At 36.9% G+C, this 13,007-nt stretch overlaps 1 protein-coding gene across 1 annotated transcript in view; it reads right to left on the reverse strand.

The window, feature by feature from the left end:
- TRIP13 (thyroid hormone receptor interactor 13) overlaps positions 1-13,007 on the reverse strand; it is a 14,664-nt gene continuing 1,657 nt past the window's right edge. Inside the window, exons 3-14 of the mRNA XM_054057310.1 lie at positions 12,379-12,544; positions 11,945-12,074; positions 10,685-10,740; positions 9,043-9,133; positions 7,490-7,562; positions 5,897-5,960; positions 5,558-5,644; positions 3,169-3,275; positions 2,812-2,965; positions 2,512-2,624; positions 1,260-1,329; positions 1-685 (exon numbers count right to left, since the gene is read on the reverse strand). Of these exons, the coding sequence (XP_053913285.1) occupies positions 590-685; positions 1,260-1,329; positions 2,512-2,624; positions 2,812-2,965; positions 3,169-3,275; positions 5,558-5,644; positions 5,897-5,960; positions 7,490-7,562; positions 9,043-9,133; positions 10,685-10,740; positions 11,945-12,074; positions 12,379-12,544 (1,207 nt within the window). The 3' untranslated portion in view covers positions 1-589. The remainder of the gene's footprint in view (positions 686-1,259; positions 1,330-2,511; positions 2,625-2,811; positions 2,966-3,168; positions 3,276-5,557; positions 5,645-5,896; positions 5,961-7,489; positions 7,563-9,042; positions 9,134-10,684; positions 10,741-11,944; positions 12,075-12,378; positions 12,545-13,007) is intronic.

Consider the following 13,007-nt stretch of genomic DNA (forward strand, 5'->3'; position numbering starts at 1 on the left):
TTGACAAGGTCTGTAAAATTTTTAATACACAGTTTATAGCATTCATCAATAAAAATAGTTAATGACAAAATCTTTCGTCTTGTAAATGTACAGTATAACATAGATTTCAAAGATACAAACAAGAAAATAACAAAAGGCACTTTCATTAAACTATTTCCTATACCAACACCTAGGAGGCATGCATTAACTGTATATTATCAGCTTAATTCTCTATTTTCATTTAAGAAAAATTAAATTTCTAATCTGGTAACTCCTCTAACATTTCAGTCTTTCAGCTGACTGCACATCAAATACTTGTAAATACAGAAGTATCTGATCAAAAGACCTATCTTAAACTTCTGAATCTGTGTCATTATGAAAAGTAATACTTGATATTAAATTTCAAGATCAAGAGATGGCAGTATAAAAGGTCTGGGCCATCACTGAGCACTTTGAATCCTTCCCAGCATCATGCTTGTTATTTCAGAAGCAATAACGTCTTTTTTTAAGGTATTGACAATTTATTTTATGGAGGTATAGAAGTTGCACAGTGTGTATGAAAAATATTTACTTTTCAGTGTTAATACAGACAACTATAAACAGTAGAAGATCACACAGCATCTGCAAGTTTCTTCCTTTCTTCAAACTGTTTGTCTACTGCAAGTGAAAGAGCCTGAAGAAATGTGGTCATTGTAACACTGGGGGACTGAAAATAAGAGAATGTTTTGTTAGACATAGTACAGCAATAGGCATACATAATATTTTACATACAAACCACAGTATTTAGAAGAGAAATATTTTACTTCCATGTTACAAAATTTTCAAAATGCTACAAAACATAAAACCGCAGGTTTATTTTAAACCAGCTAGCATAGCAAAATCAAAGTCAAGCTTATACAAATTCTTGAGTCAATCACTATTACTATGTATTTGCTTCAAAAAGAGTTTTTAGCCAATTAATTTTATTTATAAATGGGCAGAGGGTCTTCTTTCATCAGGAAATTATTAGAGAACCAATATCAGTGTTCTGTCACGATATTTAATTAAGTAGAATGCTGTTGAACACATCAATCCCATCCATCTTCTTCAATCTCATTTTAAATTACAGGCAGCACAAAATTATTTCAGTCTACAAAGCTGCAGAAACAGTGCAATTTAGATTACAGTGGTAGTTTAGGTCCAATCTTTTACCTCAGAGTGTCCAAATGTCTTCCCAACTGTCTCAAACCAAAACAGAATACACTGAATAGGATAAACTTACTTGAATGTAATAAACTTACTTGAATATAAAGTGCATGTGCTAGAAAAGGTAGTTTTCTCAGGAGGCGGCCGCTAAGACCTTCACTTTTTCTATAGTAAAACAGAGACAAGCACTGCTAAAATGCTGCATATCCACTCTTAAAAGAGGACCTTTTGTTTTTGTCTTTTTTTCTGTCTTTCTCCCATATGTTGCTCTAAAACCCCTCAAATCACAATTCAGCAGACCATTTGAAGCAGAAGGGGGGGACTGAATAGACAATTTAAGCCTATGGGAGCAGCAAGCAAGAGTACAGAAATAGCATATCGACATTTGCCAGCCAAACCTTACAGCATGCCCTTCACATCACTTATTTATTTGGGGGAACATTTACACTGAAAGGGTATGGTGCAGACATAACCTTCCACCCACACTTGGAAAGACTTGAAAAATTTGTTTTGAAGGCTGGACCTCATAGCTACTGCATATCTCCTTCTTCCCACCATTTAACACACAGCTTCCTTTACCTCACCTACTTGATATATCGTTTCCATCACTTCCAAGCATCAGTATGCATATGTACAACCCAAACCTCTATGCCTGAAAAAAAAAACTTACTTGCATTTATAGCACTCCTCATTGATTAAGACTGCATACTTCAGGAACAGAAGGAAAACGCACTTTCCTGGCTTTATGAATGTTATTTTATTTTGTTCCATAGGGAATTGCACTTTGAAAAAAATATTGCTTGATATTGTGAATATAATTTTTATTGTTTCTATGCTGCAGTGAAAGACTATTTGGGATTGAATAGTCTGGCATACTCCGCAAATCATCACACTCAACATTTACACTTCACTCCTTACCGCTTTGCTTCTGTCCACTTATATAATATCTTGATGCTAAAAACTGACTTAGTAGGTTGCAAGGCATTCCAAGACACTTTCTTAGCAGGAACTAATGTCAATGCTATTTCCACTAAACTGCATTACAATTCACAACATCCATTGAAACCTAAGGCATCTCAGTAATCTAGCCAGCAATTTGGCAAGAGAACTTCAAAAGGCAGGGCAGAAACCAGAAGCAGTACTAAGCCAAGCTAGACTAAGAAATGGTGGCAAATCTTGATCACTTCCACACATGTCCCCTGATAGGTTCTGCATTAACCCTAACAGAAAAAAATTGAGATATTTCATTACTCTAGATGTTACGAAATTCAATTACTTTTATACATCATTCCACAACTCATTATACACCCACATATATATAAAAAATGTAGAATTTCAAGATCTTACCTTGAGATTTCTTTCAGTACAAGGCTTAACCTTGACACGTTATTTTCTATGAAGCCTATCATCTCTAATTCTCTGAGTGTCAGGAGCTGCTGTCGAGGATATATTATTTGACACTAGAAAGAAGAGTTATACGCTGTTGTATGAAAAACAAATATATTTAAAATTCTACAATAAGAGTTAAAGTACAGAGAAGGAATGAAATTTGTGTATTTTTGTTATTTAGGAAGTATGATTCAAATGTCAAATTTATTAAAATCTATTAAAATAGAACATTTTACAGTCTGGCTTTCAAAATATTACCTTCATCAGTTCTTCCAAGCAAGAAAGATATATCCTAAATATTGCTGCAGTGGATGGAGGTCCAATGTATTGCTTTATGTCAGCCCTGTCTACAAAGGCCATGTCAATTTTCTCAGTAATATTTGAAGTAGTCAGGATAACTACATTGGGACACCTTTAAGATAAAAGCAGATTTTTAGGTCACATGTACAAGAATTATCTCTTTTTGTGACTGGCAACTTGATACCTTCTTTTTTAAGACCCAAGAGAATTCATGCAATAAATAGTCACATCACTTTTGTCAGCCAACAATTACACTGTATGATCTAAAGCTCTTGGCCAGATTTTTTTTTTGCTCTTGCAATAACATGAATTTACCTTTTAATCTGATCTATTTGTGTCAGTACAGCATTCACCACACGAATAGCATCTGAAGGCTCTGTGCCTGCCTTGAAAGCACTGCGGGCTGCTGTGAGGCTTTCCACCTACAAAAAACAAACCCAACCAGCCAATCAACCGAAAAACCAAAAAATATCATTACACACCAACCCTTCCCCCCTAAAAAATTTTACATATTTGGAGTGCTGGCAGCAAGCAAATAACCCAGACTTCATATCTTTGTGTCTGGTATCTAAAATTTCATCTTCAAAATCTTCTGCTCAGTAGGACTTTACACTGAGAGGGAAAGGAACGTTAAGGAAGGAAAGTGTAATGAAATTTCCTTTTAGACAGAAGAATAGAGGCTATTTTTAATTTAAATTAAATTTCAGATGCAGGAACATACATACACACCCCCAGAATAAGGAATACACTGAATTTAGAATAGGCTTCCCCACAAGAACTCCAATATAAAAGACCTAATAAGGTACATACTCACTAAGTTGCTTATGTATGCAAGTCTAAAGAGAGTCTAGACAATGAACTGAACCATAATAATGCTCTTTAAAGCTTTACTACATCTCTCAAATCATAAGCATTCAAGATTAAAATTCACTCTTTTCGACATAGCTATAAAACTTCCAAAAATCATAAATATGCTTCTATTGTTCATAGAATTATAGAATCATTAGTTTGAAAAAGACCTTTGAGATGATCAACTCCAACTGTACCTGTCTACTACTAAATCACGTCCCCAAGTACCTAAGCTACCTGCCTTTTAAACACCTCCAGGGATGGTGACTCAAGCACCTCCCTGGGCAGCCTGTTCAAGTGCTTGATAACCCCTTCTGTGAAGAAATTTTTCCTAATGTACAATCTAAACTTCCCCTGATGGAGCTTGATGCCATTCCCTCTTGTCCTATCACTTGGGAGAAGAGACCAACACCCACCTCCCTGCAATCTCCTTTTAGGTAGTCCTACAAAGCAATAAGGTCTCCTCTCACTCTCCTTTTCTACAGGCTAAACAACCCTAGTTCCTTCAGCCACTCCTCGTAAGACTGGTTCCCCAGTCCCTTCACCAGTTTTTGTTCTGAGCATGCTCCAGGACCTCAATGCCTTTCTTGTAGCGAGGGGCCCAAAACTGAACACAGTATTCAAAGTGCAGCCTCACCAGTGCAGAGTACAGGGGGAGAATCACTTCCCTAGTCCTGCTGGCCACACCATTTCTGATACAAGCCAACATGCTGTTGGCCTTCTTGGCCACCTGGGCACACTGCTGACTCATGTTCAGATGGCTGTCAACCAACATCCCCAGGTCCTTCTCTGCCAGGCAGCTTCCCAGCCATTCTTTCTCAAGCCTGTAGCACTACACAGGGTTGTTGTGTCTGAAGTGCAGGACTCAGCACTTGGCCTTGTTAAACCTCATCCCATGGATGCAGCCTGTTCAGATCCCTCTGTACAGCCTCTCTACCTTCCAACAGTTCAACGCTTCCTCCAGTTTAGTGTTGTCCGCAAACTTGCTAAGGGCACACTCAATCCCTTCATCCATGTCGTTGATAAAGATACTGAACAGGACTGGACCCAGCACTGAGCCCTGGGGAACATCACTTGCGACCAGTCTCAAAATGGATTTAACTCAATTTACCACCACTCTCTGGGCCCAGCCATCGAGCCAGTTTTTTACCCAGCAGAGGGTGTGCCTGTCCAGGCCAGTGGAAGCCAGTTTCTTAAGTAGGATACCGTGAGATACTGTGTCAAAGGTTTTACTGAAGTCCAGGAACACTACATCCACAGTCTTTCCCTCATCCATCAAGCGGGTCACCTTGTCATAGAAGGCAATCAGGTTTGTTTGGCAGGACCTGCCTTTCATAAACCCATGCTGAGTGGGCCTGTTCACCCAGTTGTCCTGTATGTGCTGTGAAATGGCACTCAACGTGACCTGCTTCATGACCTTCTCTCGCACTGACGTCAAACTGACAGGCCTGAAGTTTCCTGGATTCTCTCTACAGTCCTTCTTGTAAATGGGTGTAACATGTGCCAGCCTCAAGTCCAATGGAACTTCCCCAGTCTGCCAGGACTGCTGGTAAATGACGGAAGGAGGTTTGGCAAGCACCTCCGTCAGCTCCCTTAATATCCTCAGGTGAATCCCATCCAGACCCATAAACTTATGAATATCTAGTTTGCCTAGCAGGTCTCTAATCATTTCCTGTTGGATCAAGGGAGCTTTTCCTTCTGCTCTTCCTCCCTGTCTACCGACTTGTAAGGCTGAGTATCCATGGAACATCTCACCTTATTATGAAAGACTGAGGCAAAGACCATTACCACAGTTCCCTCCCATCAATTCACTTTCTGCTAAACTTCACGTTCATCAAGGCTACTAGAATCATACCTCATCAATCAGTACAAATACAAGAGCATCTTTGTCATCAATTAACTCTCGAATCTTCTGGAACATCTTGGTTACAAGCTTGCCACTCTAGAAAGACACAATATGCATATGATTAGCTATTTTCTTATTACACAACTTTCCAAGCCTTACCATATTTAAAGACACAAACATCTGTTTATTAAACTAATTTTTTAATATAGCTTCTATTCAAGCTTTTCAAATACATTATTTATCCTGAGTAATTTTTAGTGCACTCTCACTTTATGAAACAAGCTCAACAAGAAACAGTGTAATTTCTAAACCACAAAGTCTACTTACAAAGTCTACATCAATACATACCTCAGAAAACCATTTAGAGAAAAGGCTGTGGCTGTTTATCTCAATTAACTGTCCATACCTATACCTGAAGTATGAAAGGAAAAAGAAGTATAAACTCTATTGTAAATAAAAGTCAGTCATATAATAACATTTTCGTATTTTCAGTTTGTCACTTCCAGGAACATAGAATAGTTTGGGTCGGAACGAACCTTAAAGATATCTAGTTCTAGTAGCCCTGCCATGGGCAGGGACACATACCACTAGATCAGTCTGCCCAAGGCCCTGTCCAACCCGGCATTGAACACCTCCAGGGAGGGAGCATCCACAGCTTCCCTGGGCAACCTGTTCCAGTGCCTCACCACTCTCATAGTGAAGAAATTCTTCCTTCTATCTAGTCTAAATCTGCCCCTCTCCAGTTTATACCCATTGCTCCTCGTCCTATGACTACAAGCCTTTGTAAACAGTCCCTCCACAGCCTTCTTGTAGGCCCCCTTCAAGTACTGGAAGGTTGCTATACAATCTCCTTGGAGCCTTCTCTTCTCCAGGCTGAACAACCCCAACTCTCTCAGCCTGTCCTCATGTGAGAGGTGCTCCAGCCCTCTGATCATCTTTGTAGGCCTCCTCTGGACCCGTTCCAACAGCTCCATATCCTTCTTATGTTGAGGATCCCAGAACTGGACACAGTAGTCCAGCTAAGGTCTCACAAGAGAGGAACAGAGGGGCAGAATCACCTCCCTCGACCTGCTGGCCACACTTCTTTTGATGCAGCCCAGGATACTTCTTTTGATGCAGCCCAGGATACATGTCTCACTAGAATTCCTTATTTTAAATTGCTATCAGAATTCTTTCATCAGAACAGGTCTACGTAAATAGTTTAAGTAACAGTCACCATGCTAATGGCCTCATTTTTCTGTTCATGTAAGATTTTGTCCAGTAGCAAGAACACGTATATAAGCATGAACTTTATTTACTTAGCTCTGCACGAGTATCCTTAAAACAAAATATCTCAATCACACATTATACAGCCCATGTTTGTAATAAATTCAGCTTGGGCTAGAGCAGACCACTCCAGTAACTACACATTATTTGTACTACACCCACTATTTTATATAACTTTTTTTCATGTATGAATTTGTTAAGTTGCTATGAAGTTTAAGGTTAACTCTTATTACTTGTCTGATACACAGACTGTGGCACTCAAACAATACAAGTACAAAACAAATTGGTTACAAAATCACTACCTATTAAAAAAAGGCTTTCTTAAACATGAAGATACAAATAGCAGACTCAATACTCTGTGATCCTTTGTCCTTTAATATTCAACTATGTATGACTTGAGCACAGATTACTATATCGCCACTGGAATTTGTTTTGCCTATCTGAGCACCAATAATTACACATTTTAAAAGACATTAGAATATCCTATCCAGTCTCTTTATCAGGCCAATTTTATTGAAAGCTGGATGCATTATAAAAGAAATATTACCACTTTAAAGAAGATTAAAAGAACATTAGCACTTGGCACCATTTACTTGAAGTCAAATATTAAATATCTTCAGACTACTGAAAAAGAACAGTAGGAAATTAAAGTGAAAAATTTCTGAAAATGATCACCTGTACGACAGTCGAATTGTCAGCTTCTGAGCCAATGCTTTACAGAGAGAGGTTTTCCCAGTTCCAGGAGGACCTAGTTTGAAATCAAATCCATACATTACACAGAATCTCCATCAGATTATTAATGACATGTAACATTCTTAACTGCTGTATTTCATTACAGCACTAATTGTAGAATAAAAGCACAGCAGACTGACTGTGAACACTGGCGTATTTTGAGAAGATTGCTTATTCCACTACAGTCCTATACCTGAGCACTGAATTTATATAGCTTTCAATTATTAGTATAGTTAGCGTAATAGTTTGTAAAGTTAAAATACTCAACAGCCGCAGAAACAAAGTGTATCACCCTAGCAGGCCTTATGCTCATTAGCATTCTCAAAAATCACTGCTATGCTTAAATTTATGTCTTCCTGAAACATACTTTTTTAACATGGAAAACAGAAACACATCATGTCCAGTCTGGTCAGCTGTTTGTCTTCTCCACCTTGGGCAACCAAGAGCATCTTAGGAAGTATGCCCTGGAACAAACCTTTGGATCTGGCTTGACACCCTATGGAAAAGCCATGCAGATTTTCTCCAAACAGACAAGTATAAGCATAATTAAACATAGTATGAATGGAAGATGATGTTAGTGCTAAACAAACTGATAACATCAACATCGACCAAATGACAATACTTTCATTCAAAGCCAGTACTGTCATTATAGCAGAAATGTATTTTGCACTTCAACAGTTTTAGATTTCCCAGTATTAATTTCTTTCTGATGACAATAATGAGCTCACTAGTAAAATTCAATCTACTTATCATAAATACATTGTTAACAGTCTGAAATAAATAACAAAAATGTCCTGCAGCTTCTGAACTGATAAAATAGTTATAACTTATGTATAATCAACACTCATAACAAATATTTCCACTATGACCTTCAATTTTTGAATACCAGTCTTGGTGGCAAAATTGAAATTGATAAATAGCAAGCTATATTTTGCAAGAAAATGGATATAGTTGATGGTAATATTGCTTATGGTATAACCTCCACAGTAAGGTAGGACTGACTGAAGATTATAGCTTCACTGAAATAGTCACAACTATATTAGTAAGACTACAGCCTTCATAGTTGGCCACAGAACACAATGCTAATAACACAACACAGATTTCCCAGTTTCCTCAGAAGTTTTTATAAAGCCGTAACCACCATTTTTTTTTCATACTGCAATAGAACTCAAACTAATATATGGCTCCTAATGTATATTTTTGCACTTTATAAAAAAATTCCAATAATATCACTTAAAAATGAAAATTAAGAAAACCCAACTATTGTCACTGCATTATAAATTTTAGAATTTAAATTCCTACAAAACATAGCACATCTGAACATTGATTTAATTCTGACACTACATTTCATCTGAATTTGTTTTAGAAAGAATACCTCTCTGCTGCTTTTGGGTTATCTAATTTCACTACACAGAAGTGCAATAAAAGTTTTGCTAGAAGGAAAGTATAAATAGATGGGCAAAGAATTTACTTGGTTTAAGACAGATAATTTTTACCATGCAGCAAAACAACTCTGTTCCATGATATCAGGTTGTCATCAACATTTTTGTCAGAAAATAGTAATGTTGTTGTCACATAATCAAGTAACTAATTGAAAAAAAGAAAAAGAGACGCAATTAAAGACATATCAGCAAGTACAAAGAGAAGTAATCTCCTAATTATGTCTACTGCGTACTCTTAACAACAAAAAAAAATGCAACATCCAGCATGTTTTTCAATATTATATTCACATTGACTGTACTGCTTCGAAAATTCACAAGGACAATTTCAGAGTCTGTAGAACCCAACTATACCCAGCCAGTTCCATGATTTTAAGGATGAACTTTCATCACAATTACTTTCATGGCAGTCAAGTAGTTCTAGGTTTAGTCATTAAAAGCTTCCACTTCTTTCTGCCAGCATACACTTACAGTCTACAATGATCAACTTGCTGCTATTTAGTACATCAGTAAGTCTAATTAAATAGTCATTTCACAGATTATTTAGAAAACAGTTCTGTAAATTAGACAAATGCCAATGTGTTGATGTTTACCTTGTAAATGAAGAAGTACAATCACTGGAATGTTTTGCTTTACTACCTATGGTTATAAAGACTTAAGTGAGACTATTGTACTTATGGTATGATAAACAATCTAGTGAATTAGTTATTTGTGTCCAAAAACTTCAGGTAGATGAATGTTTTTTTAACAAAGGCAATAAACATCTTAGCGAGTGCTGTCATAACAGCAACTGAATTGAATCACTTTGGCTTTCACATTACAATTACTAAATTTCAGGTTACAGCATTACAGTTCTATAAGCTCTTGCAGTTATCATCACTGCCTTTGATGTAGAATCTTTAAATTAGAAAAAGACCACGTGGAAGCGTTTTGTTTCTTCTGAGTGTCTTTCCAGCATTCAAACAGGAGTGCACTCACTCCCGACAAATAATTCAGTGTGCAACACACTTCTCTTTTAGCAACAGCAAGCCACTAAAATTGCCTTATCATTAACATTTCATGACCCCACCAAAGACACAACAGATCTTTTGGGACGGTGACAATGAGAAGTAGAGAACTGATTTCAAAGTATGCTGCTTACATTTGTTCTCAGCCTCTCTGAAGTTGTTTGTTTGTTTTTTTCCCACCAATTTTCTTTCCCTAATTAAGGAGCCTTAAAACATGCAGTATTTTAATAAAGTGAATTTCTACCCTCATTGCAGTCTGATGAATATGTTTAAAGCAAAAGTGATAATCTTCTGAGAAGTTTTTAAGTGGCTACCAAAACAACAACTCTAGCTGTTGAACTTCTGATTTCTGTAATATAAGCCAATGTATATGAAGAATTTTTTTATAATTTGTGGCAAGAGCATCACTGAATAGTTTCACAGAAAAACTGAGATTTTTTGCAAAGCTGACTTTATAGTAGTACTTATTGATGTAGGTCTGAGATGTGATGTTTAATCTCAAAATGTCAGCTTTGCCTTCTTCTGCTAAGTGTACATTAGAGAAATATGTAACTATTAAAAATTATATAGAGATTTTTGAGTTGATGATTTCCAAACAACTTCTCCATGGGATGCACTAAATTTCAAACAGACTACATTTCGACTCTTACTTCTCCTCAAACAATTTTAATTGTTATTCATTTTCAACTTACGTGTGATTTTACTTCACTGTCATATATAAGACTTTCCCAAAGGCCATGGAATTCAGCTGTGAAAGCAATGTGTTATATACATGTTTAGGATAAATCAGCTGGGAATTTGTAATCTACTTGCAGCACAATTCAGTTTTCAAGCTACTTTCAACTAAATTAAGGATTAAAAACAGATATAGGAGAGCAATCAAAATATATTGAAAAAAATATGAATTATTCTTTTAAAAATGGAAACACTACATTCTAACAGATAAATTCAGCAGTTTCACAGATTCTGTTTCCTCAAATAACTGTGACGAGAAATCAGTTTCTCAACATCAAAGGAAAAATATCATTCTTTCCACCCTCAAGTGGAGATGGACCTACATTTCCCCAAGATAGAGAGCTCAGAAAAGTTGGGGTGGGAGGAAGATTTGAAGCCAAATGTTATCATTCGCCTTTTTTTTTTTTTAACAGGGAGCTGATGAATAAAAAGCACATAGCTGAATAAGGTATAAAATACTGAAGTTGCTATTTGGGTATCAATGATTTCTAGCAGTTAGTTTCTCGCTTTCAGTAAAGAAAAGCAAAAAAAGACTGAACAATTATAAACCACCATAATACAGGAATGTCAAAGCATCACATTGAATTCTTCTAGAATAGAAATGTAATGAATAGTTAGGCTTTTCACAAAAAAAATCTCAGAATCATCGTCTCTTTGAACTTAATCTCACACGTGTACTTTTCCTTCCAGGCACAGAATTCAACTTCCCTAAGTACAAGATACTAACAGGCAGATCACACTCCATTGCAGAGTAAAGCCCTATTTTTCTTTTCAGAAGAGAAGACACTCTGAGGACTCTAAATCTCTTTAGTTTATTTTTTTGTTTCAAATGTATGAGCAGCACGGTCTTGAGGGCTGGAAATCAGCAACGGGCTCTGGAAAATGAATGTTTAAACTGATGAGTCTCCAGAAAAAAAAAATTTGGAATGCAGCTTGTAGGGTTAAAAATTTGCATGCTTCTGCTTATGACTATACATTACTGAAGACCAGTTACTTCCACCCATGCACACATATTGCAGAAATAAATGAAGTTTTGTGGAATTACCTGTAGTAGTTCAGTCAAAGTCCAAATATATTGGATTCATTGGCAAAAGATTAAGTTAAACAACATACACAAATAATAACGTTAGTGGGTAGTCCTATGAATATTTTTAGCCTTTCTGAGATTTTATTTCATTGTAATTGCTCTAGACCTTCCAGAAATATCACATGTGTACCTGCTGGTAGCACCCAGTGGTTAGCTGCAATGATATCCTCATTCTCTTCTTCGAGGTTTTCAGAACTTGGTCCTTCTTCATTCAGATGAAAAATATGAAGAGAAAGACTGCTTTTGGTCAAGTCAATAGGCTAGAATGGACATTAAAAGGCTTTTAATCCATCAAATTTCTCATTCAAAGCTAATTATAGCATAAGAAAGTTACAGTTCTTAGCTGGCATTCAGATTTGAAGACTACTACTTCTGTTTCAGATCCTACTACTAAGCGGTGCAGGCCCAGAAACTCAGCCACCTTTTCCTTGCTACACCAGGCCCAATATTTTATAAAACAACATCCTACAAACCTTGTCTTGCTTATGTCCTTAGGCTGTCTACCTACAGATAGTTCACAGGCACATGAACAGAGCTCATGACAGAGTTCTTGACTATGAGTACCTGTCTGTCCTTCAATTTCAGCTCCGTATCCACAATCGACACAGACTGCACATTGCTGTTAAGGAAACCATCATCAAACTCTGTCCACTTGTAATCACCAAAAACGATGTTATGTCTGTTTAGCAGCTTTAAGACACTCATCCTGATATCTTCTTTCTTGGCCGCACTAACAAGAAAGAAAGAGCAAACATTATTTATGGCATTGACTTTTATAAGGAAGTATGAACTGATATCAGAGTGCTTTATTTTGTACACTAAGCCTCCATGAAATGCAGCTTCCATCTCACAACCACCACCACCCCAAAAAAGCAACTCAAAAAATCCCCCAAAGGAACCACCTCTGACAAACCAACTCACACAAAATAACCCACAACCCACTCAACTAGCCCGTAACATTATGCAAAAAAAACCCCAAAAACCTATCAAATTTAGTTTGCTTGCAAAAGCAACAAGTTTGATACTTTGTGCATCAAAATACACCAGCCAAAGAATACTATTTGCTCTGTTTGCAGTCATCTCAGAGGACATGGAATGACCCAGCTAGAAGATTTCTAGAATGGACATCAGTTACACAAACTTGCCGCATTTCACTAGGAAAAGCAGGAAAACTCATGGCCAAGCTACTAGGC

The sequence above is a fragment of the Cuculus canorus genome, chromosome 2 (assembly GCF_017976375.1).
Source record: "Cuculus canorus isolate bCucCan1 chromosome 2, bCucCan1.pri, whole genome shotgun sequence".
In the NCBI taxonomy this organism is placed as follows: domain Eukaryota; kingdom Metazoa; phylum Chordata; class Aves; order Cuculiformes; family Cuculidae; genus Cuculus; species Cuculus canorus.